Raw genomic sequence first — 26215 nt, 5'->3', positions numbered from 1 at the left:
TTTCTGACAACAAATCCATAGTGTCTTATCCAACACCAATTCTGCAATTCTTTGCCACCAACTGCTGTCCAACAATTTAACTCAATTCTGATACTAACTGTTCTGAGTTAGCACAGACCCCATGGGTTCAGGGCTCAGTCCCACAAGACTGACCCACTTCAGACATCAGCTGCAAGTCCCAAGTCTCCCGTACTTCTGACCAACCAGCTATAAATCAAGGGTTCCCATGACCCCCTCTGAGGTTCCATATTTTGCTAGAAGAGCTCACAGAATTCAGGAAAGCGTTTTACTATTACCAGTTTATTATAAAGAATACAATTCAGGAACGGTCAAATGGAAGAGATGCACAGGGCAAGGTTTGGGGGAAGAGGACAGGCAGAGCTTCTGTGCCGCCCCCAAATGCACCACCCTCCCAGCACCCTGATGTGTCACCAATCAGTGAGCTCTCCAAACCCCATTGTCTAGGTGTTTTATGGTGGCTTCATTACTTAGGCATGATTGATTAAACCATTAAACTCAACCTCCAGCCCCTCTCCCCTCCCTGGAAGTCTGGGGCGGAGCTGAAAGTTCCACACTGTAATCATGTCTTGGTCTTTCTGGTGACCAAGCTCCCTCCTGGAGCTATCGACGTGCCTCACCTGCCCTGACACTCACCTCATTACCATAAACTTAGGTGTGATTGAAAGGGGCTTGTTATTAACAAGGAAATTCCAAGGGTTTTAGGAGCTGTGCCAGGAACCGGAGACAAAGACCAAATAGATATTTCCATTACACTGCACAGTTAAGCTATCTCAAACCAAAATCTGTTTCTCTATTTTTAGGTACACAAGCAAAATGATATTCTTTAATGTTCTGTTCGAATCTCCCTATAAAGAAACGCCATGGCATCCTTTCTACAAGGAGATCCCTATACACACACATACCTTGCACTGCGTGCTGCTTTCTCTGGGCTCCAGAGAAACAGAACATGGTTCTGTTCCCAGTACCACAACCCTTCTCTTACTGAGCCCTACATCCTGCTTCGTCCTGAGACCCCTGCAGGCAGACACAGTGAGGTCACTTTGGTCATCTTAGCACCCATCTCAGAGATGAGCACCCGGGAAGCCCTCAATAAATGTTTGTTGCCAACAGGAATGTTCCAGAATCTTGGTTATGATATGAACTTGCAGGACATGTTTCCTTAGGTGAAGTAAAACTCTACCTCATGGTCAAACTTCCTTCACAGACTGACTAACACTGGATGCCATACATTGAGAATTACCAGCTTACATGAGACGTGACTTTTCACTTACCAGATAAGTAAAGATTATAGGCATCAATGCTGGCAGCAGTACAGGAAAGGGGGCATACTTCCACTGAGCTTGTGGGAATATAGATTGGTGCAGGGTTTCTGCAAAGCAATTTGGCAATGTAGATGGAGAGCCTTTAAAGTGCGGATCCAGCATTTCTGACGAGTAAATTTAGAAATGTAGACAAAGACTGTTTTACAGAGCTGTTCATTATTCATGTAAGGGGAAATGGGAAATAGCCTAAATGCCCGATTATACAGGAATGGCTAAATAAGTTATTGCATCGTTCTGTGGTGAACTAATATGGAACTATGAAAACTATGCTGATGAGGAATTTGTAAAGATAGAGATGTGTTTGCCATGTGCCATTAAGTGAAAATGGTGGAATTCAAAGTTTATACAATATCATACAAACAATATTGGAAACACAATAAAATGTTATTGCTGGCTACTTTTTGACAGTAGGATGGTGAGGGATTTTTATTCCTTTGAATTTTTCTGTATTTTTCTAACTGTATAAAGAGGATGTGGTACTTTAAAAAATTACTTTTATAATCAGAAAAAAATTAACTAATCTTAAATTAATTTTAATTTATTTTAAATTTAATTTTAAATGATCTTAAATTATCTAAATTATTTACGATAATTAAATTTTAAATTATCTTAAAAAGATTCTTGAATTAAATCATTAAGAAGCTTTCTACTTCTCTGCAGCCCTGGTTCCAGATGCCCTCAAGGCTTTCTCCTGACCCCGTGTTTGAGCAACAGCTTTGCAAAGAAGTAAATCACTTCCTCCTCACAGTGGCTGGTGCATGTTCCTACAGAATTACGGGAGATACATTGCTGTTAACCTAAATGCACAATAAATGTGCCAGGAGAAATTTGCTCTTTGGAGGCACTTGGACTTAGAAAATCCAGGCAGAAAGGAAGGACTTCCCAAAGCTGCCTAAAGCCAGCAAAGCAAGCTTCTGTTCCCTGGAGGGGTCACCTAGTTTGCAGAACACCAGTAACAGCCTACAGAAAAGGAAAGAAGAGACCTTGAGATGTGGCTCTCTCTCTCTCTCTCTGATGTGAATTCACGGAGGGATACCTTGCAGGGCTGATGTGGCTGCTCGTGTCCCATCCACATACCAGGCTCCTCTCAGGGAGGTTAGAGTCCTGAGGATTCATTCCAGTGCTTCATGGACAATAAGAGATCCTAGTCTCCCCTTGGGGTTCAGCTTCTGACTGAGATGCTGGGGGTCCCACACCCACCAATAGCAGAGTCTGGGAGAGGCAGCCACCAGGCCCGATTCGCAAAGGCAGCAGCCTGGGCTGCTCTCCAGCATCTGGGTCCAGGTGTGTGAATCACAGGCTTCTGGAGGACAAGGAGGGAAAGGGTTGGGTGTATGGTGGGGGGTCCATCCGATGACTCCTACCCACCTCTACAATACCTTCTCTGCTTCAACATCTGTTTTCGATGGGCTCATCTCTAGGGTTGTTTTGTAAAGCATATGGCCACTCCTTACTCGTGATGTTCAAATGTGTATGTCTGTGCGATCATACCTGCTCAAAGGGAATACCCATGTACTATTGTCATAGAAGGCTTTTATTTCCTCCTTGATCTAAAAAAATAACATACTTAGAGGTGGGTAAGATATGATGAACAAAATTCAATGGTCAAATCCCTGCCCCTTGTTGAATTCAGTTCAACAAGATCTTACACACTCAAGGGCTTGTGCATTCAGGACCAAGGATAAACGAGAAAAAGCACAGTGAGGCAAGTCTTGAGAAATAGACCTCATGCAATTGTTAGGAAGATTAAAATGTGTTTGTTAACTTACTTTTTCTTTTTTGCGTGTGGTACGCGGGCTTCTCACTGTTGTGGCCTCTCCCATTGCGGAGCACAGGCTCCGGACACGCAGGCTCAGCGGCCACGGCTCACGGGCCCGGCCGCTCTGCGGCATATGGGATCTTCCCGGACCGGGGCACGAACCCGCGTCCCCTGCATTGGCAGGCGGACTCTCAACCACTGCGCCACCAGGGAAACCCAACTTACTTTTTTTTAAAAGTTGGAATATAGTATGTGCAACATTAGTGTTTGTTTGAAAAAAAGCCAACTAACATATATCCAGAAAAACTCTAATTAGAAAAGATCCGTGTACCCCAATGGTCACAGCAGCACTATTCACAGTAGCCAAGACATGGAAACAACCTAAATGTCCGTTGACAGATGAATGGATAAAGAAGATGAGGAACATATATGCAATGGAATATTACTCAGCCATGAAAACAAATGAAATAATGCCATCTGCAACAACATGAATGGACCTAGAGATTATCATACTTAAGTGAAGTAAGTCAGACAGAGAAAGACAAATATCATACGATATGACTTAAATGTGGAATCTAAAATATGATACAAATGGACTTATTTACAAAACTGAAATAAACTTACAGACATAGAAAACAAATTTATGATTACCAAAGAGGAAAGGGAGGGAGGGATGAATTAGGAGTTTGGGATTAACAGATACACACCACTATGTATAAAATAGATAAACAACAAGGTCCTACTGTAGAGCACAGGGGACTATATTCAATATCTTATAATAAATTATAATGGAAAAGAACATGAAAAAGAATATATATATATACATATATATGTGTATAACTGAATCACTTTGCTGTACACCAGAAACTAACACAACATTGTAAATCAATTATACTTCAATTAAAAAAAAGTCAACAAAAGAGGTCATGTCAGAGAGGGGGTCTGAGAGATCTTTGTGGTAAAGTGCCTTTTTGACCACACACACACACACACACACACACACACACACACACACACACACACACACACACTCACATTAACAGAGAGAAGAAAAAGGCAACAGGGATTGTACAGCTCTAGGGCTGCAAAGAACCTTTAAAATCCTTTAGTAAAACTTGCCCACTTTAAGATCAGAAAATGATGCTCAATGAGGTTAAGGTCGGGCTTCCCTGGTGGCGCAGTGGTTGAGAGTCCGCCTGCCGATGCAGGGGACGCGGGTTCGTGCCCCGGTCCGGGAAGATCCCACGTGCCGCGGAGCGGCTGGGCCCGTGAGCCACGGCCGCTGCGCCTGCGCGTCCGGAGCCTGTGCTCCGTAACGGGAGAGGCCACAGTGGTGAGAGGCCCGCGTACCGCCCCCCCCCAAAAAAAAAATCAGGTTAAGGTCAAGCTCACAGAGACAGGACCATGTGGCCCTCCTGGTCTCCAGCCACGTGCAGCTCCTGGTCATTATCACCTTGCTCCCAAGGAAAACCCCAGGCCAGAGGGTCTCTGCTGGCTCAAGCCAGGGTCCCAGGGGGCTTTAAAAAAGCTCCTCTGCCCAGACTGCACCTGGGACCTGGGATGGGGATTGTTCCAGTGTGGGAAACACAGCCCAAGCTGGTCTCTACACATTCCTTCCCACTCTAAGGCCACGTGTCTTCCTGCCGCGGGCTTTCAGGGGTGTTTCATTTACTGCGTGGATGCAGTGATGGAAAGGGCTCTGTGAGGCTGCACAGAAAGCAGCCCAAAGAAGCGTCCTTCAATTTGTCCTTGGTATGAGAGGGGCCGAAGTTCTCTAGGGTTCAGCTTCACATGCTTCTGTTCTCTCTTTCTCAGCCCCTAAAAGTCTCTGTGGCAAATATTTCGAGTTACTGAGATGGAAACAAAAAAAGCAAATGTACAAGGAGATCTCCCGAAGTAAAGGCACTAACTCCGTTGGCAAATTCTTCAGGAATGTGACTGTATTACTCTGCTCCCTCCACCCAGGACTCCTGTCTCCCGTGTGCTTATCATGTTAGCTTTTCTAAATCAGGATGAATTTACCTGAGGTCTTTGCTTGAGGCTCCTATCAAAGTGGGGATGTCAGAAAAGCTCCCCAGATGAAAACGGGACCCCTTATTTGAAAGGCATGCCATAAAGGAATGAGGGGAGCCCCTGCCGTCCACCACATGCGTACAACACCGAGAGTAAACCCTAAGGTCAACTATGGACTTTGGGTGATTGTGATGTCAGTATAGGTCCATCCTTGGTAAAAAGGAAAAAAAAAGTGTATCTCTCTAGTGAGTGATGTTGATAACAGGGGCGGCTACATGTGTGAGGGCAGCGTGTATATGGGAAAAGGTCAACTAGAGATAAGAAGCATTGGTCAATATTATTACTTTCCAACTTGATTGCTCTATGTTCCCAGAATTCAAACACACTACAGTGGATCAAAGGAAGCCGCTTTTTAAAATCTGCTTAATATTCTGAGTTACACGGTAAAAGTACAAAGTGCTTTGGGTCACAGAGAGTAAATGTTGCACAATGCATCCTCCTATCACTATGATTCTGCAATAGATAATGGCCTGAAGTTTTGTACCATGCTTAGGTTTGCTATATTTTTTATTATTAGTTGGTCTATGAAATATTTATCTGCATTGTCATTTTACATTAATATTTAACCGAGTCCCACTAATTGGAAGGGTTATAGTTGTGTGATGGTGTCAGCTAGACAGGTTAACTCATCAGGCCCTTAACTCTTTGTCTTCTTAAGTTAAGGGAGAATATAAATCAGCAACATTAGCATCATTTTATAGTAAAGATTTTTTAATGTGGATTTCCAGAGGACGCTTCTATTCAAATAAGAGTATTCTACCTTATGTACTATTTCTGTAAGCCCATCCATCACCATGCGGGAAGGTCACTTAACATTAAAAACAAAAAAGACTCCACCCACTCAAATTGCCTAAGAGAATAGGTTTATATCAGCCTTAGGTTCAGTTTAACAAGTTAGAGGTGAGCAAAAATTCTTAGTTGACAAGTTACAGAAAAGCAAAAATTCTTTAGCCTGGAATGGGATTATCTTTTCTTCTTATTCCTCTGGTTCAAGATCTTAAACTAAAATTATTATCTTCAGTGGAGACAAATCAAGAAAAATTGTATTCGCTAAAAGAAAGTTTCTCAGAAAAGAATGGGCCAGTTACAGGAGTCCGGTGCAAGAATTTTTGCTTCTTGGACTAATTTCTAATCAGTCTTTAGTAACTTGCATCATTAACACTGAGTCTAATTTCCTTCGGTGTCTAACAAGTGTCTAATGACTCCATACTTCTGTTCATCAGCATGGGAAAGGAGAACAGGGGAGAAATAGGTGGGTTTACTGGGAATTTCACTAATGAGGCTTGAGCCTCAAGCCCCAGACCCTTTTGAGACCCTGCACTTAATTTTGGTTTTGATCTTTTCTTTTTGTAAAGAGCACCCGCAAATTTTATCCACTTCAGGTCACACCAAATCTAGATTATTCCTGGGGAGGAATCAAGTCTCTTCCCTCAAGGAGCTGATGGTCTGAGAATGTCCTTTTTCTACCCCCCCCCAACCTCCGTAACCCTTGCCCCCTCACCCCTCCTAAATCAATGCTTCCTCAGGCACTGTTTGCACAAGATTCACCTGGGATGGTGCTGCCGACACAGTCACAGGCATATCACGATTCTGATGCAGGTTTCAGGTAAGTCCTGCTAATCTCCCTCTGGGGATGAAGCATGGCACTGATATTTCTGCCTCAGTTTCCCTAACTTTCCATGCACTTTCTAGAGAGTGGTCAGAGTCATATTGTGCAAATCATAACACCACGCAATTCGGCAATATTTCTTGGATGAATGCAAACAATAATTAGTTCCTCATTCAAAATCATTATCACAGTATAAACTCCAAACCCCTCGGCATGCTGGCCTTCAGGCAGCCCCAGGTCCACCCTCCTTCTACCGCTTCTCCTTTACCTCCAGTGTCCCTATGATTCTGAATGCCCCCAGGCACCCTTAATGTAATGGCCTGTCGTGCTTTTAGGCCTCCCAACTAGTGGCCTCTTTTACCCACCACGACCCTCACACGTCAGCACACACAACTACGCAGCATGGCTTCTGGGGAGCTTGATTTGACCCCTCTCTGACCCCACACCCCCCTTCTCCAGGCAGATTTAGGCATCCCTACTTCTAAGCATCCTTGGCACCTGCTAAGCATGTGTATTAAAGTACTTCTCACGCTGGGCTGTCATTGCCTCCTGGCCATTCTTCTCCTGTTGGGAAATTCTGAAGGGCAGGATCTGTATCTTTTTATCTCTGTATCCAGGGCTCTTATTATGGACCACAGTGCCTGGCCCATGATAGATGATCAATTAAAAAACATTTTTTAAAAATGTAGAGGGTGACAAAAGAGGGAAGAGTTATGGGAACATATGTATATGTATAACTGATTCACTTTGTTGTAAAAGAGAAACTAACACACTATTGTAAAACAGTTATACTCAAATAAAGATGTTAAAAAAATAAAATAAAATAAAATAAATTTTTAAAAAAAGGTAATACAAAAAAAATGTAGAGAGGAATTAAAGAAATTAGATAACAAACAACAGGATAATATCAACAAGCAGACAACTTCTGTATACATTGCTATTTTTTTCATTATCAAGTAATACCTCCATGTGCACGGATTTATACTAGCCTCCATGCAAAGGTTTACCCTAAAAGGCAACCTTTACCAGCAAATCGGGGCACATTTCACTCACACAAAAAAAGTGTGGTCACCCAAGGGAGCAAAGAATTGATAAGGTATTCAAGGGCCTCTCCCCTAAGAGTTAACTACTTGGAATCTCTAGACTGGAACCATGACCTCTGCTCCTAAGAAGCTGGAGTTGCAAGTCTTGGGTTCTAATCCAAAACCACCACTTCCACGCCTAACAAGTGTAACACCTGCAAGTTTCTGTTTCCTTATTAAAAAGGAGAAAATAGTACAGACTTCACAGACTGTAGGCTTTGATCCTAAGGGTCAAATTAAGTCATTTGCATGAAGCCATTCATTGGTTCTGTGCCTGACACCCAGTAAACACCCAGCAAATGGTATTTGTTATTTCCAGTGCTTCCAAAGTTGAGCTGACTCCCAATGTTTAATATGATTCCTGGTCCTTCTTATTACAGAGCAACACCCGGCTTATATGTATTTTTTGTACAGATCGCAGGTTACAACTGGGCTCTGATGTGGCTGTCCTCTTACAGCTACAAGGGGCTGAGTCTTTGGAGGGTGGAAATTTCTAGTTTCAACTACATAGGGGAGTATATGGGTCCTCTGGGAGAGAACTCAAGCCAAGCATGGAATGTCCCCAGGTCCTGGTTTACAGGCAGATCTCCTATATCCTCCTGGGGCTCCACTTTGGGGTCTGGGGCTTCCAGAAGTCTCAAATCTTTGAGCACCCCTGGATGCTACAGGAAAGGGAGACATGGCCGTTCTCTTCATCTTTTTATTTTTTTTTCCCATTAGTTATCTCTGAGCTATGAGTAGACATTCTAGCCTCGTCCCAGACTTGCTACAATTTGGAGCTGCCATTCCTTGCTCTGGGGCCTGAGCACTGAAGAGAGCGAACAGCAGCCCCCTGAGGTCAGCAAGGTGATGGCAGCAGTAATAAGTGAACAACTCCACACAAGGCGAAGGCGATCCTTGGAGCAGGAGAGCCTCCCCAGCTGCCAACCTCGGAGGGTCTGACTTGGCACTGCGTAAGGAGCACATCCGGGCATCAAGCACAAAAGCAGCAAGCCGCTTACCTCCTCAAAAGCATCGCTGCCTGACACCACGATATTTGGCCTGAAATTGTCCATTTTCACTTTCTTCTCCAGCTTGGTATTCAGATCTTCCAGGGAGGCTTCTGAGAGGATCATGATAGGGCTGCAGTCTGGGTAGGCCACCTGTGCCAAGGACACAGCACGATCATGCCTCCCTGCCTGGGGAACGGCTCAGACCGACTGCACAGCCAAGCAAAATCCAGAAGCGAAACCACCTGAGTGCAGAAGGGGAGACTGGGGTCCAGGAAGGACAGGTGACACTGAGGGCTTGGAAACGGCCAAGTCAGGGCTCCTGCCCACCCGGGACGCAGGTGGGGCTCCCTATCCACACACTGAAGGCCGCAGCCTGGCTCAGGTCCAATGCCACCCTCCAGCCTCATCTCTCGTTCTTCCCTCAGGAGCCCAGCAGTGAGCCCCTTGCCCTATCATCACCACCACCGGACAGGGCAAGGGTCTCCTGCCAATCAGCCATACTCTAGCCATGATTTCCTTCAGCAGCACCATTCACTCACAGGCATTTATTAAGCACCAAAGGTATATCAGGCACTGTTCTCGGTGGGGAAATAGCAGTGAACACAGCAGATAAAAACGCCTGCATTCAAGGAACTTCTCGCTCAGGGATCATGAGAAGAGACCCCCCCAAGGTGCATTTTGAACCTCATTTCACTGCAGAACGAAAGGCTTTGGTCTGGGGGCTCTAGCTGACTCAGGAGGAGGTGACATCTCAGCCCCAGAAACAACCACACCCCGCTGGCTGTGCGGGGAGGACTTGGAGAAAGTCTGCTTCTGTGCTTTTAGGAAACCTGAATTTAGTCCCAATCGGACTTCATTTTTTTGCCTCCCAGCCCACCCTCTCCTGAGTCCCCATCTCCCCGGGAGTCACCCCTGGCTTCTCCCTCCACAGTTCCTCCCATATTCCGTTCTCCACGCATCCTGGAGAGCCCAGCAGGCTCTCACCCACGTCCCTCTCCACCCCTGATACCCGCCCATGGAGCATCCTCTGCACCGCTCCCCTGGACCGTCACTACACTTTCCTAGCTGAGGCCCCAAGAGAGGCTCTCTGTGGGCCCAGAAGGAAGCCGGAAGTGAAGGGCAGCTCTCTGCAAGCTCACCTGGTAATTCTGGCCAACAGAGGGGAAGAGTTTGCTTGATGGTCTTCCCTTCATGTTCTTTTCAAACTGAACCAGCCTGAAAGCTTCCGTTTTCAAGAAGTTGGTGAACCACCGAGCGGCCTCGTCACCACAGTCCCGGCCCTGGATGTCAAGACCAAACACCCTGCAAGGGTCGCAGAGAGCAGTGGGGTTACTTCCTTCATCAACACACGGAGCGAGGGGGTCAAGAGGGAACAGCTCTGCTGCAGTCCCGACTCTCCCAGAAGACCAGTAAGTGGTCTGTGGACCACAGCTGGGCAGAAACAGACAGGGATGGAGAAGGGAAGAGCTCGTCAAAGCCTAATAGGCTTGTAATTCGCACAGATCGCGTTGAAATGCAGATTCTGGTTCAGGAGGCTGGGCTGGAGCCTGCGGTCCCGCATCCCTAACAAGCTTCAGGATGCCTAGGCCGCCGGTCCGCGGACCACACTTGGAGTAGCAAGGATTTAGGATACTTTCAGAAGGGGAGAAGAATGGTGGTGTAGTAAAGGCACCCTGAGCTTGGAGTCTGGCAAGACCCGGTTAAAGTTGGAACTCTGCCATCTCTAGTCTGTGACTTTTGGCTAATCATTAAACTCCTCTGACCTTCTGTCTCCAGTTGTAAATTGGAGATAGTAATATAGCACCTGCCTCGCACGGTGGACACAGATTCCAGCAGATAACAAACTGGTCTTCAAGGAGTATTTGCTTGAGTGCCCCCCAAAGATAAAAGCTATGTACCCCTCACAGAATTGCAAGTTGGCATGTAAACGTTTTTCTTTTTTTGAAGTTGAAATATAGTTGATTGATAATATTGTGTTAGTTTCAGATGTACAGCAAGTGATTCCATTTTATATATACTTTTTCAGATTATTTTCCATTATAGTTTATACAACTTTTTAAAAAGATTTATTTATTATTTATTTATCTAATTTATTTCTTTATTTTTGGCTGCGTTGGCTCTTAGTTGCATTGAGGTATGTGGGCTCCTCTCTAGCTGTGGCGCGCGGGTTTTCTCTTCTCTAGTGGTGGCACGCAGGCTCCAGCACACGTGAGCTCAGTAGTTGTGGCACGTGGGCTTAGTTGCCCTGTGGCATGTGGGATCTTAGTTCCCTGACCAGGGATCGAACCCGAGTCTCCTGCATTGTAAGGTGGATTCTTTACCACTGGACCACCAGGGAAGTCCCTATGCAAGATATTGAATATAGTTCCCTGTGCTGTACAGTAAATCCTTGTTGCTTATCGATTTTATGTACTGTAGTTTGTATCTATTAATCCCAAGCTCCTAATTTTTCCCTCTCCCCCTCACTTTCCCCTTTGGTAACAATGTTTGCTTTCTATGTCTGTGAATCTGTTTCTGTTTTGTATATAGGTTCCTTTGTATTATTTTTTAGATTTCACACATACGTGTTAGCATATAATAATTGTCTTTCTCTGTCTTACTTCACTTAGTATGATATTCTCTAGGTCTGTCCATGTTTTTTATACGTTTAATTTGTTATGAAAGATTAAATTTCCATTGAATTATACATATTAACATTTAAAATAAAATTATATCATAATTTATATATTATGTCTTAATATTATAAATATATATAAATTATATTAAATAAAATAAAATTATGCTTTTAAAAGCATGCAATGGAATCCAAATGCCAGGCTAGTTTGATATCTATTTTTAAAAACAATCTATTTTAAAAAAATAAATGGGGCTTCCCTGGTGGCGCAGTGGTTGGGAGTCCGCCTGCCGATGCAGGGGATGCGGGTTCGTGCCCCGGTCCGGGAGGATCCCATGTGCCGCGGAGCGGCTGGGCCCGTGAGCCATGGCCGCTGAGCCTGCGCGTCCGGAGCCTGTGCTCCGCAACGGGAGAGGCCACAGCGGTGAGAGGCCCGCGTACAGCAAAAAAAAATAAAAAATAAAAATAAATAAACGATTAAGGGCTTCTTTTACAGTCCACATTTTAAAAATTATTTTTAACTTTTTTCCCAGCTTTATTGAGACATAATTGACATACATAAGTTTAGGGTGTAAAGCATAACAACTTGACTTACATATATTGTGAAATGATTGCAAGTTTAGTTAGCAGTCATCATCTCATATTTTTTTTTAAGTTTTTTTTCCTTATAATGAGAACTCTTAAGGATCCACTGTGTCAATAGATGGAATGGAAGAAGTTGAGTTATAATAATTTCACTCATCCTTTGGACCCTTCTGTGATCTTTGGCACTTAATAATCATTCATCAAAAAGTGTTTTTAAAGAATTTATCAGCAAATTTGATTAGAGGCTCCTTAATTTTAGCGTAAGACAAAGACTTTGAACCACTGTCTTGCAGAATGACTTTACTCCATCACGGGAGACATTCTCCTTTATCAACAACAGTATATTTTATCGTTTGGGTCCCATAGGTTTTCCCCTCCCAGAGCTCCCTACTGAGACATGGGGTGGGCAAGCCTTTCATCTGTGCAAAGGGGAGGTGGAGAGGAGAACCTGCCCCCCGCAGCTGAGATCACTGCTGGAGGGAGAACCTATGGGATTCGAGGATCTGGACATTGATTCCCTTCCCCGCCCTCAGGTACCACAGGAAGGGTTTGCACCTCTCTGTGTGAGTGCTTCTCCCAGCTTGAAGGCTCCTGGGGTGATGGATGTGAGGGAATCCAAGGTGGATTATGAGAGGCTCAGGAATCAACCCTGTGCTCCCCGAGGCCCATAGTCTTGATCTGACTGCTACACACGCCTCATTCTCTGACAACCTAGCCCACCCACTGTCAAATCTCCGTGATGTTCTTCTGATGTTTCTCGGCCTTTTCCTTCTCTCTAAACCCCCGTCTTGGAGCTGCTGTTTGACCTCGGTCCCCCTGCTGTCTCATGGTCCCCTCTCTCAGAGCCTTCAGCCTTTTCCCTAAAACTCTCCTCAACCAACCAGTCTGCTGTTTCACACAGATCTGATCTCACCATTCACCAGCTCCTTGAGTCCCTGTTCCTGGGCTGAGCACTTCCTTCAACCCCTTCACCACAGCCCTCGTGTATAAGTGCACACACGTCTACCCTCAGCTTCCATCCACTCAGATGAGCTTGGCGTAGGCCCTTTGCAAAGTAGAAAGCACCCAGTGGGGCGAGGGAAAGCTGGTTATCCAGTGCCCCTTCCCACGCCTGAAACTTATCCCTCCCCACATCCTTCCTCCCTCCCACCCCTGCAGCAGACTCTATCTATACCTCTGCCATTCCACCTTCTTCAATTCGCTCAGAATTGGGGAACTCCCTGGCAGGCCAGTGGTTAGGACTCAGCACTTTCACTGCCGTGGGCCCAGGTTCGATCCCTGGTCAGGGAACGAAGATGTCATAAGCCATGCGACGTGGCCAAAAAAGAAAGAAAAGTTCTCTCAGAATTTTATGCAAAGTCTACTTTCTTTCACATTCTGATACAAAATGTTCCATCATCAGCACCCCATAGGAAAAAACTGAATCTCCATGTGTGAGTACGATAGAACTAACATTAGCTAGTAATCTACTAATTCATAAAGCAAAATAACTTACTAAAAAGACTTAAGGGCTTCCCTGGTGGCGCAGTGGTTGAGAGTCCGCCTGCCGATGCAGGGGACACGGGTTCGTGCCCCGGTCCGGGAAGATCCCACGTGCCGCGGAGCAGCTGGGCCCGTGAGCCATGGCCGCTGGGCCTGTGCGTCCGGAGCCTGCGCTCCGCGATGGGAGTGGCCACAGCAGTGAGAGGCCAGCATACCACAAAAAAAATAAAATAAAATAAAATAAATAAAAAATAAAATAAAAAGACTTAAGAAGACCTAAAAGCTTGAGTGGATTTTTATAAAGAAAATCCAGGCAGTTTTACTGGAAATTTACACCAATGATCAAAGAATAAATACTACCAAAGTTAAACAGAAAAAAAAATTTTTAATTGTCATCTTAAATAGGAACAAAAAGTTAAGAAGTCTAGGACTAAATCTAACAAAAGTTGTACAATTCTATTATAGAGAAAATTATTTAATTTTTAAAAATTTTTTGAATTTTATTTTATTTTTTTATACCACAGGTTCTTATTAGTTATCTATTTTATACATATTAGTGTATACATGTCAATCCCAATCTCCCAATTCACCCCACCACCACCTCACCATGCCCCGCTTTCCCCCTTGGTGTCCATACGTTTGTTCTCTACATCTGTGTCTCCATTTCTGTCTTACAAACGGGTTCATGGGTACCATTTTTCTAGATTCCACATATATGCATTAATATTCAGTATTTGTTTTCCTCTTTCTGACTTACTTCACTCTGTATGACCCTCTCTAGGTCCATCCACATCTCTACAAATGACCCAATTTCATTCCTTTTTATGGCCGAGTAATATTCCATTGTGTATATGTGCCACATCTTCTTTATCCATTCGTCTGTAGATGGGCATTTGGGTTGCTTCCATGACCTGGCTGTTGTAAATAGTGCTGCAGTGAACATTGGGGTGCATGTGTCTTTTTGAATTTTGGTTTTCTCTGGGTATATGCCCAGTAGTGGGATTGCTGAGTCATATGGTAATTCTATTTTTAGTTTTTTAAGGAACCCCCATACTGGTCTCCATAGTGGCTGTATCAATTTACATTCCCACCAACAGTGCAAGAGGAATTTGCACTTTTCTCCACACCCTCTCCAGCATTTGTTGTCTGTAGATTTTCAGATGATGCCCATTACAACCCATGTGAGGTGATACCTCATTGTAGTTCTGATTTGCATTTCTCTAATAATTAGTGACGCTGAGCAGCTTTCCATGTGCCTCTTGGCCATCTGTATGTTTTCTTTGGAGAAATGTCTATTTAGGTCTTCTGCCCATGTTTTGATTGGGTATAAAACTTTTTAAAGAAGTAAAATAAGATATAAATAAGTGGGTAGGGACTTCCCTGGTGGCGCAGTGGTTAAGAATCCACCTGCCAATGCAGGGGACATGGGTTCATTCCCTGGTCCAGGAAGATCCCACATGCCGTGGAGCAACTAAGCCCATGCGCCACAAATACTGAGCCTGCGCTCTAGAGCCCGCAAGCCCCAACTACTGCACCTGTGTGCTACAACTACTGAAGCCCGCGCACCTAGAGGTCATGCTCTGCAACAAGAGAAGCTACCGCAATGAGCAGCCCGCACACCACAACAAAGAGTAGCCCCCACTCGCCGCAACTAGAGAAAGCCTATGCACAGCAATGAAGACCCAACACAGCCAAAATAAATAAATTAAATAAATTAAAAAGTTCCTGTCTGAAACAGTTTAAGGTAAAAACTTGCAGTTGTGTGGGCCACTTCTATCTGCAACTAAGATGTTTCTCCCTAACAAGCTGAAAACGGTTTCAATAAAAACCTTTCAATAAAAAGCTTGAAAAAAAAAAAAGAAACAAAAAGCCTACAATTCAGTAAATTAGTCATTAAAAAAAAGATATAAATAGAGACATCACTGGTGGCACAGTGGATAAGAATCCAACTGCAAATGTGGGGGACACGGGTTCAATCCCTGGTCTGGGAAGATCCCAGATGCCGTGGAGCAACTAAACCCGTGAACCACAAATGCTGAGTCTGCGCTCTAGAGCCCGCGAGCCACAACTACTGAACCTGCGTGCTACAACTCTGAAGCCTGCACACCCAGAGGCCATGCTCCGCAACAAGAGAAGCTACCACAATGAGAAGCCCGCACACCGCAACAAAGAGTAGCCCTCACTCGCCGCAACTAGAGAAAACCCACGCACAGAAAAGAAGACCCAATGTAGCCAAATAAATAAATAAATAAATGGGGAAAAAAGATATAAATAAGTGGGGAAAGATAACATTCATGGATAGGGAGGCTCTATGCAATAAAGATGATATATATATATTTTTATAAATTTATTTATTTTGGGCTGTGTTGGGTCTTCATTTCTGTGCGAGGGCTTTCTCTAGTTGCGGCGAGTGGGGGCCACTCTTCATCGTGGTGCATGGGCCTCTCACTATCGCGGCCTCTCTTCTTGCGAAGCACAGACTCCAGACGCGCAGGCTCAGTAGTTGTGGCTCACGGGCCTAGTTGCTCTGCAGCATGTGGGATCTTCACAGACCAGGGCTTGAACCTGTGTCCCCCGCATTGGCAGGCAGATTCTCAACCACTGTGCCACCAGGGAAGCTCAATAAAGGTGATATAAACTATGTAAGCACTAACATTTATTTACGTGCCGAAATGAACCGGGCACAGTTGAAATAAATAAATAAATGAATATGAATTCATTTCAATTTTCTCTAATTGAGCCTCAAGTTCAATTCAATACAGTTCCAATCAGGTGGAACACAATCTCCAATCAGGAGATACAGGTGGTAACATCTCCACTAATGCCCTTGCCTGCCTGACAATTCTGAATAGAAGTCCATCCTACTTGAATAAAAGGAGACAAACCCTAAAGATTGGCTGTTTGTATCCTCTCTATATTTGTAGTAATCATGACTTTTTATATTTTTGATGCTTTGCCATCTTGGGACTTGGTGATGCTGAAGGAACTACCCCTCCCAGGGCTAGTCAATTCCTAGAGACAGTAAAACACTAGGCTTTCATAGGCGAACCAGCCAATCCAGAGCCCTCACCCCTTGTCCATTGTGCTTTTATACTCTGGCCACTGTCCCCTGCTCTAATCACCCAGGACCAGGTACCAGCCAACTAGGGACAGCCCCTCTGCCCCAGAGCCAATTTTCCCAGAGCCTGTAGAAACCAGAATAAAGACTCGTGCTCCCATTTTCCCCTGCCCTCTCTGTCTCCTGACCGACCTGGTATTTCCCCATGTGGCCCTGCATGGTATGAGCCTCCTATTTCTAGGTGTCTGTGAATATAAAAAACTTCTTTCTTCATGACAGTCATTTCTGTATCTGCATGCCTTGCCATATCTGATGAAAGCAAATCTAAATATCCTCAATGCAATATTCTGCTTCACCCCCTCATACCTGACCACTGGCTTGATCCCAACATAGACTAAACTTCTCTTAAATATTTCCTTTACCAGTCTCATCATCTAGCATGCAAAGTGTAGCAAGGCAGAGTACAGGGTGGAGCCTAAAGGGAAATCAGTTGTCACAGATCCCCGGAGGCCCCCAAGCAGAGCACCTGCAGTCATGGATCTTGTTTGAAGAATGTGGCTTGCTCGGCAAAACCAGCTGGTCCATGCCTGGTGCCCTGAGGATAAGACAATCATCCTCATAGGTAGTGGAGACCAGCACAAGGCGAGGCTCCTGCCGGGCCGTCACCATGTGTCCATCTTCCTTAATAACCAGCCAAAACCTGCCAAGAAACAAACAAGGGCACACTCAGGAAATCTTCGACCACCCTCGCCATAGCTTCCTCTAGCTTTCTATTTCATCAAAACCCTCCCTCTGCCTCAACTCAGGATCCAACAAATTTTTCCAGACAGTATCTAGGTCTAGCCAAATTTGGGGGTTCCAAAATTCTTTGGCTGCTTGGTACAAACAGCCCTGGAAAAGAACATCTGGCCAATGTATGAAAATCCCCAGTCCTGAAAATTCTTCTGGTGAGGCTAGTGTAGGGACCTTCTCAACTGCTGGAGCAATGACTTTGCTTACTTTGGGTCTTTGCTTTGGTCAGAGACTCTCCTGAGCCTGTCTCGGGTTGAAGCAGAATGTCTTCCAGGTCTTTCTGCTGTGGAACAAGATGGGGTTGACCAACTAATGACCCAAGAGGACTGAAACTCTAGACAAAGGTCGTGAATGTTTGTGACTCCAGAGGATGCAATCCAGCCTCTGCTGGGTTTAAATTGCTGGGGCTTGTGGACCCTGATCAGGAAACCCCTAAACAGCCTTTCTTCTTCATACACACATTAAAACTTATATAATGTTATACGCCAATATTACCTCCATTTTAAAAAAAGAAAATATATCTATACAATGCAATATCATTCAACCATAAAAAGGAAGGAAATCCCGCATTTTGTGACAACACAGATGAAACTTGAGGGTGTTACAATAAGAGAAATAAGTCAGACAGAAAGACGAATACTGTATGATCTCACTTGTAAGTGAAATATGAAAAGGGGGGAACTGCTAGAAACAGAGAGTAGATTGGTGGTTGCCAGGAGTTGGGGGTGGAGGAAATGGGTGAAGGGGGTCAAAGACGAAAAAGAGGTTCTAATAGGAAAAAGTTCTGGAGACGTAATGTACATTATGGCAACTATGGTTAATAATACTGTACGGCAGGGGTCCCCAAACCCCTGGGCTATGGACTGGTACCAGTCTGTGGCCTGTTGGGAACCGGGCCGCACAGCAGGAGGTGAGTGGCAGGCAAGTGAGTGAAGCTTCACCTGATGCTCCCCTTAGCTCCCCACAGCTCCCCATCCCTCCCCATCGCTCCCCACCCCTCCCCATCCCTCCCCATCCCTCCCCACCCCTCCCCACCCCTCCCCATCTCTCCCCATCGCTCCCCATCCCTCCCCATCCTCCCCATCGCTCCCCATCCCTACCCATCCCTCCCCATCGCTCCCCATCCCTCCCCACCGCTCCCCATCGCTCCCCACCCCTCCCCATCCCTCCCCATCCCTCCCCACCCCTCCCCATCGCTCCCCATCGCTCCCCATCGCTCCCCATCCTTCCCCATCCCTCCCATCGCTCCCCATCCCTCCCTGTCAACCCGCATTACCGCCCAAACCATCCCCCCCCAACCCCTGTCAGTGGAAAAACTGTCTTCCATGAAACCGGTCCCTGGTGCCAGGAAGGTTGGTAACCGCTGCTGTTTGGTCTACTTGCAAGTTGCTAAGAGAGAAAAGTCTCAGATGCTCTCACCATAACAACAACAACGAAGCGGAAGTTACTACGAGAGGTGAAGGATGTGATCGCTGACCTTATCATGGGAGTCATTTCAAACATATATACGTGCATCAAGTCATCACATTGCACGCCTGAAACTCACACAGTGTTATATGTCAGTTATATCTCAATAAAGCTGGAGAAGAAAAACATTCTTGCAAACCATGTGTTAGATAGGCACTCCATTCACCCTCTAGAGGGCCCCTCCCTCCACCCCCGTGCTACCCTCAGCTTTCACAGGCAGTGCATCACATCCAAGGGGACAGTGGGGGGCGGGGTGAGCTGAAGGATGGAACGGGACCCTGACCTGCTTAGGCCGGCTATGCTCGTATCCATAGTAGAGCATGTATTTGGGGGGACGCCGCACAAATGATTTGATGACTGAAAAAGGAAAACGTGCCACCCCTAGGGGAAAGGACTTTCACCATCGCTATTGCAGACAGAGCAAGTGCAGTGGGTGAGGAACTCTGTGGGCTCTGATGCGTGAGCCCCCACTGAACGCTGGGGCCTCCCACGTGTGAGCAGGGTAGAAAGGACGGCCCCTTCCAGAAGGAGGGAGACATTTCAAAATATGACTGGAGCCAGATGGAATGTTCACAATAATCTGGTGAGGACATCCCGCCATTATCACAGCGCAGGGAACCAGGGTCTCCTGACCCTGGCAGGTAATCTGCCCTCTGGAACCTCCCAGTCAGGCAACCTATCCCTGTCCAGGTTCTGGATAACTGCCCTCCCCTGCAACCAAGCCAGCAGACGGGGGCTGGGTCCTGAGCCCTGCTCACTGGCACGTGCATTGGTGCGAGGGTACCGCGGCGGGGATGGCGAGAGGGCAAAGGCACTTTAGCAATTGCCATGGCTACTCTTCCCAGGAGTTGAGGAGGCCGGGCAGTAGTAGGTCCCCCACCCTCTGCGAAGGCCACCTCTTTCTTTCTAGGGATCTTTGGTTCCCAGGGTTCTCTAGCGCGTTCACCTACAGGGTGAGGGTGGGTTCTGTGACCGGGGATTTCCTGTCTACTTTGTTACAGCCTTATTCCCTCGGGCCTGGGCCCCGTTCCTTATTTCCAGCCTCATCCTTGGGTGCGGAGTCCTGAATGACCCTGTTCTGATGAACTCCACCAAAGCCTGCACTTGAACTTCCAACGTGGCCCGTTCCCCTCTGAGACAAGGTTCACCCTGAGAGCTGCACATGACCAGACACATGTCCAGACAGCAGTCACGCACCCGCCATGGCCCATTATTTCTAACAGTCAGCCCCCTCCCTGGGCTGAGTCTTCTCACCTTGCCGCCCATCCCCCAACTTTAGCCCTCCACTCTGGCTCTCAAGCCACGCCCCCAGCTCCTGCATGCTGTATAATCAGCCGGGGGTTAAGCCCTGGGACGTAGCAGGAGAAGTGGTGGCTAGAGGTTCTGTGCTAATCCTGCAATGGAAAGGGCAGGTGGCAATTTGCAAGCAGCCCAACACTGCGGTAGGATGAAGACCACAGTAAAAGATGCAAAGGTGCCATCGGGCAACGTACCCCAGCCGGCCACCCCCATCACCCTGTAACCGGGATGATGATATGTTTCACCTCTTGCACACAAATGATGCCCAGGGAATGAATAATGGCCTCTGTTCTGCCAGATTGGAAAGAAAGGATATGTCTGGAGTGTGGAGTTTTTCACGACCCATTTTTTTTCTCGTCTGCAACCCTGAAAGCCAGCACCTTCGTTTTACAAAGAAAACATGAGTTTGTGGCGTGAAGAGCAGTGCAGAGACCAGAGCTCAGAGTCTCCAAAAGAACAGCAATGCCCTGAACAGCCAACAGCCGTGTTCAGGAAGCAGAGTCCAAGACAGCTGGAAAGTCTCATTTCTAAACTGGCAAACTGGCCTGGGAAGTAGGAATGACTGAGCTGGAAAAGGGGGGAGAACAGGAGCCCTACCACAGAGAGCAGGAGGGTAAGGGCAGGAGGGAATGACACCTGCGATAATAAACTTAGCAGACTCATGTGTCCAAGAGGTAATAGACTATGCAGAAGAAATGAAGGGCTGGATTTATCAATGGGCGAGTCATATATGGTTGCTGAGGAGAGTGAGGGTTTACAAGGTCAAGGAGAGCAGCCATGCCCTCCCAGCATCTGTACCAAGCAGCCAGTGTTAGCCTTTTGCTGGATGGACTTGAAAGGAGCTCAAAGCTCAGAGCTCTCAGGCCAAGCGTTTGCACAAATAGGCTAAAGGCTTTGAGCAAAATCGCTCTAGAAATGTAAGGTACAGAGCGCTGAGAGAGGAAGCTCTCTGCTTCTTAGAACAGTTCCAAAGACACAGATTCAAATTAGAAATAAAGGCAGGCTTTTCCTGCATCCTAGACTATTTGTAGTTTTGTGATTGAACTCTCAAGTCGAGAGAATAACAGCATTTAGCAGAGTTCTTTCCAGTCTGCTTTCGAGTTTCAATTATCCTTTGATAAATAAGATCTAGATTTGATAAGGTCTTGGAGATCATCAAGTTCAACCTCTTTTGCAAATGAAAAAAAAAAAAAAATGAGGCTCCGAGAGGTTAAGTGACTTTGCCTGAGGTGTCCTGATCCGCAGCACAGTCCTTGCCCTTGTAAATCACATGCTGGTTTTACTGGAGGGGCATGAGTGCTGCACTCAGGGAGCTGAGTTCAAATCCCTCCAGCACGTAATGGTCTTGTGATCCTGGGTGAGATACTCATTCTTTCTGATACTGTTACCTTATTTGCAAAGTGGACACCATACCTAGCCCACGAGATTGTTTTGAGGCTTAAATTACATCACCTGTCGAAAGGACTTAGTTAAGCATCTGTTGCACATGAACCACTGAATAAAAGTTTATTCCTTTGTTTTTCCCTTTCTCATCCCAGTCTCCATACCACACCACCCCATCCCAAGCACTTATTGTTCAAAACGAGGGAAAGTTGGTACAGTTCCATCTATTTTCAGATGCCCACAGAAGCAGAAAAGCAAAGGACAAATATCCTCTCTCCATGGAAGCAAGAGTCACAGCAAAGTAGTGGCAATGAACAGTGGGAAAGCAACAGTTATTTTCTGATGAAAAGAGGAAACACAGATAAGAACTGAATCTCTCTGGGAAATAACCTCAGTCCTTCACGTGAGGAAGGAAGGGGCACAGGCCCATTTTCTCCGCGTGTGCATCCTGAGAATGTACCTTTTCACCCTGCCTGAGGTCTCCCCGGCAGTCAGAAGGCTTTTCTAAGCCTTCACACTTGAATAGGCTTGAGAAACGCTCTTATTCTTAATGGTCACAGAGAAAGCCCTCTCATGATAGCCTCAGAATCACCTGGGGAGATTTAAACACCCCACACAAGTTTGCTTCACTATTGGTGATTCTGAGTCCGTAGGTCTGGGGTGGGAATCTCAGGAAACTATAGTCTTAAAAAACTCTCCAGGATTAGAAATCTGAGGTGAAAGGGGATGGAAAATGCCCCGTGAGTTACATGGTCTGCACATACAACAGTTCTCTACAACAAGCTGAAGGTTTTCAGTGCCGTGGGAGCCCACATTTCTTTAAGAGGACAGCAGTCTTCAGAGAAGAGAGAACACACGTGTCCTGGAGGGAACTCAGGACAGCAAACAGCCTCTCTAGAAGGCTCCCTGAATGACCAATTTGCAAACCTCCCTCCCCCTAGACACAGGACCACAGCGAATCCATCCAAGCCAAACAGGAAAGCATCTTCTTCCTAAGGAAGCAAAGAAGGAGGTTCCGTTCTTCCTTGTTCACTCTTTTTAGGGTTTAGCATCCTTCTCTGTCAAGAGTGCTTTCCGCATATCTAGCTGCACCATTCTGTGTCCATGGGTATGTGTCTGTGGACTCACCTTTGGGGGGGGGAGAAAAATGACAGGGTACCTTTTCTTTTCTGAGGGAGGAGGTTGACATTTCTATGTGCCAGGCCCTGTGTAGGTAGGGACTTTAGAGTTCTTCACTGAGGAGGACTGTGCCTCTGGGGGCAGGGGACACACTTTTGTTTTAATGGCAGGTATTATACGCACAGTCCACCTGCCACCTCCTCTCCCCAAAGGGCGACTTTGCTCTGCTCATTCTGTATTAAAGTGGGTCGGGCCCCCAGCCTCCCGCGTCTCCCAAGCACCTTCCCCAGCATCAGAAGCTGTGAGGGGCAAGGCCAAAGCCAGTGTCCTTGAGCAAGACTTGGTTTCAGCAGTGCTCCCATCTACCCACTAGTGCCAGTAACATTTCATTTTTCTACTATTGTGCTCATACCAAGAATCAGAAAGTTTAGAACTAGCAGAAGCCTTGGACATAACCAGTCGGACCTGGCCTTTGACAGAGCCTCTCCTCCGGTGGAGGGGAGGGCAGAGGCTTTGTAACAGAGCAGGACTCTCTAAGGCCTTCCCAGGACAGGCCCTTCCCCCACACCTCTGCTTTAGCTCCTCTCCGAAGTACCTAGATAACAGTATTTGGATGCACATTTCCCTGAATTGTTTTGCAGATGTGACAACCTCCCATCTAACAGAAGATGTTAACTGCTTGCGGACCAAATGCGCCTAGCCCCGGGCCTCCCGGGCCTCCCGGAGCCTAAGGAATGATGATGTTAACCCCTGTGACGCCGTCCTCTTACCTCACCAGCAACCAGTTGGAGAATTGTGCACGAGCTGATCACATACCCTGTGACACCCGCCTCGCTCACCTGGCTTTTAAAAATGCCTTGCCGAAACCTTTCAGGGAGCTCTGGGTCTTGGGGGGCCTGAGCCACCCGTCTCCTTGCATGGACTTGCAGTGAACCTTTCTCTGCTCCAAACTCCAACCTGTCGGTTTGTTTGGCCTCACTGTGTCTTCGGGCACAGGAACTTGCGCTAACATCTTGCCTCCACTACCTTTCCAAATCTGCACCAGACACGAACTTCACCTTTCCAGCTTCAGGATCAAAGGCAGAGGATCCAACAAGCAGCCCAGGACACGCAGGTGGCAAACCTCTCTTCTCCTACCCGGGGACAGGCCCCAGCTCCCCCGCCCCGCTCCCTCCCTCCCCAGCAGGTCCTGCGCTGTCGCCGCGCCCGGCCCTACCTGTCCCGCAGGTGACCGCTGCGCAGCCCCAGGGCCGTGCACTCCGCCGCCTTCACCGACACCCCCTTGCAGGACTTGACGGGGTAGATCCAGAGCTCTGCCACGGTGCCCACCTGCTGCAGCCGCCGGCGCCGCCTGGGCCGCGCGCGGCGCCAGGCCACGGCCCCCAGCGCCACCGCGGCCAGTCCCAGCGCGGCGACCCCGAGCCAGCGGGGCCGGAGCTGCGGCGCGCGGAGGCCCAGGCGGGCCGGCGCGGACGAGCCGGCGGCGCCCATGACCGGGCGCGGGTCTGAGCGAGGACTGGGCAGCGACCGGCGTGGAGAGGGCGCCCGGGCGCCCAAGGCTGCAGGCGAGCGGGAGGCACCTGCCCTGGCACCCTTTCCGCGCGCCGAAAGGACTGGCTGTGCGCAGGGAGGGGACGCCAAGCACCAGGCAGTAACCGAGAGATGCGAGGCCGAAAGCGAACTGGGATGCTCAGGTGCCCTTGGGGGCGGTTCGGGAGGCCCCACCCCAGAGGCCTGGCTGCCCACTGTGTCTGGAACGGCCACTTTCGCTTTGCTTCTCCCTCCTCCCGGGGCCCTGAGACCTGGCGAAACTCCTCACCCGCCCTCACGCTGCCCGGCCCTCCACTGCCCACTTTGTTGCGTGATTGGAGCGCAGGGAACAGTGCAGGTGGATGGTAGATCGCAGAATGGGTGATTTTAAATGTTTAGGAGCTCCTGCTGGCAGATCGCTCTGAGAACTGCAGAACTTTCGGCCCATAACCCGCTCCGTGGAAACTTACGCGCTCTGAACAAACTCCAGAGTGGCTTCTTTTTTTAAAAAAATACATATTTATTGGAGCATAATTGCTTCACAATGCTGGGTTAGTTTCTGTTGTACAACAAAGTGAATCAGCCATGTGCATACCTGTATATCCCCATATCCCCTCCCTCCCACCCTCCCTATCCCACCCCTCTAGGTGGTCACAAAGCACCAAGCTGATCTCCCCGTGCTATGGGGCCGCTTCCCACTAGCTCTCTATTTTACATTTGGTAGTGTATGTATGTCCCTGCCACTCTCACTTCGACCCAGCCTTCCCCTCCCCCCACCTCCCTCCCCCACCCCCATGTCCTCAAGTCCATTCTCTACGTCTGTGTCTTTAGTCCTACCCTGCCACTAGGTTCATCAGTACCATTCTTTTTTTTTTTTCTTTTAGATTCCATATTTGAGCATGGCTTCTTGCCGCATAAGGCCAAGTCCCAAGGATGACCCTAGCTCCCCATTAAAACGCCTGCCTGAGAAAGCTCCCTGCTGCCGGGAGATTTCACTGTTCCAGCCAACATCCAGGACCGGCCTCTCACCCCCTTTCCTTCTGTTACGGACCTTTGTTCTTGGCCTCCTCAATCGATAGAAATTGATAAGAGGCCAGGCAAGAAATTCGGGCAAGGCTCTCTTGAGACTTGAGCTGCAGCACCAGAGAGCAAAAACAAGGAACAGGTTCCCTGGCGTACTCCCTGAGTGGGGTGAGTGTAGGGGCGGGTCCGGGGGTAGGGCTGGAGGCGTGGCTTAGGTCATCTGCCCACCCCCTTGGTGGTGCTGTGTGCAGGGGGCATATGCGGTCCCCTGCTTTTGATGGGGTTTTGGTCGTTTTGTATCTTGTTCATAATTTGCCCCAATTGAGCAGGCACGCAGTTATTTTTAGTCTCTTATAACTTCTTCGTATTTTGTCGCTGGAGGAGATGTTTGTCCAGGTGCAAGCACTGCAGCAAAGGGTCCCAGGTCCCTGCCTGTCTCACTTAGAGCACTTACTCAAAAGGGTTTACCATTGTGAGTCCTCCCTCTGTCCCTTCCACGTGTGTATGAACCTCCTACAACTCCGAAGTGTTTTTCTCAAGGACCTGGGAGCCGTGCCTTTGAACTCTAATCAGTACCGCGGGCCCGCCCCCGGGTCCACTGCCCCACCCTTGTCAGTTTTCACCTGAGCCGGGGCTGGAGCTCAGTTCTTTCCCCTGCTCATCAGTAGTTACTGCATAAAATCTGTTTTTTTTTTACTAAAGTTCAGCTTTGTTTCTCCTTACCAGCTCCATTCACACAAGCTCTTTGGTAAACGGTGGATTTTCTTAGAGAAGTTAAGCTTTGAGGTCATTTGTTTATTTTTCAAAGATTGTCCCTTAACCTGCGGCACGGTTCTAGAGTTTACGGAGGCAACCAGCGGGCAACCTCCCACAGTCCTGATTGGCCATCCTAGGGAGAAGAGGGCCGCTCTCCAGGCTGGGAGGAGAGCAGAGGAGGGCAGGAAGCCAGAGCCAAGCTCCCTTCCGCAGCTCCTCGTGCAAAGTGAAAGTCAAAATCGCCCTGCA

At 47.4% G+C, this 26215-nt stretch overlaps 1 protein-coding gene across 1 annotated transcript in view; it reads right to left on the bottom strand.

Moving 5' to 3' along the window:
- Nucleotides 1–24148, bottom strand: part of MTARC2 (mitochondrial amidoxime reducing component 2) — a 35461-nt gene extending 11313 nt beyond the window's left edge. Inside the window, exons 1-4 of the mRNA XM_059063941.2 lie at nucleotides 23874–24148; nucleotides 17124–17297; nucleotides 9998–10160; nucleotides 8868–9008 (exon numbers count right to left, since the gene is read on the bottom strand). Of these exons, the coding sequence (XP_058919924.1) occupies nucleotides 8868–9008; nucleotides 9998–10160; nucleotides 17124–17297; nucleotides 23874–24148 (753 nt within the window). The remainder of the gene's footprint in view (nucleotides 1–8867; nucleotides 9009–9997; nucleotides 10161–17123; nucleotides 17298–23873) is intronic.
- Nucleotides 24149–26215: the final 2067 nt, after the last annotated feature.

Source organism: Kogia breviceps, chromosome 1 (genome assembly GCF_026419965.1).
Source record: "Kogia breviceps isolate mKogBre1 chromosome 1, mKogBre1 haplotype 1, whole genome shotgun sequence".
Classification (NCBI taxonomy): Eukaryota; Metazoa; Chordata; class Mammalia; order Artiodactyla; family Physeteridae; genus Kogia; species Kogia breviceps.
The sequence above is the reverse complement of the archived record's forward strand: the minus strand, read 5'-3'. Positions and strand labels throughout refer to the sequence as shown.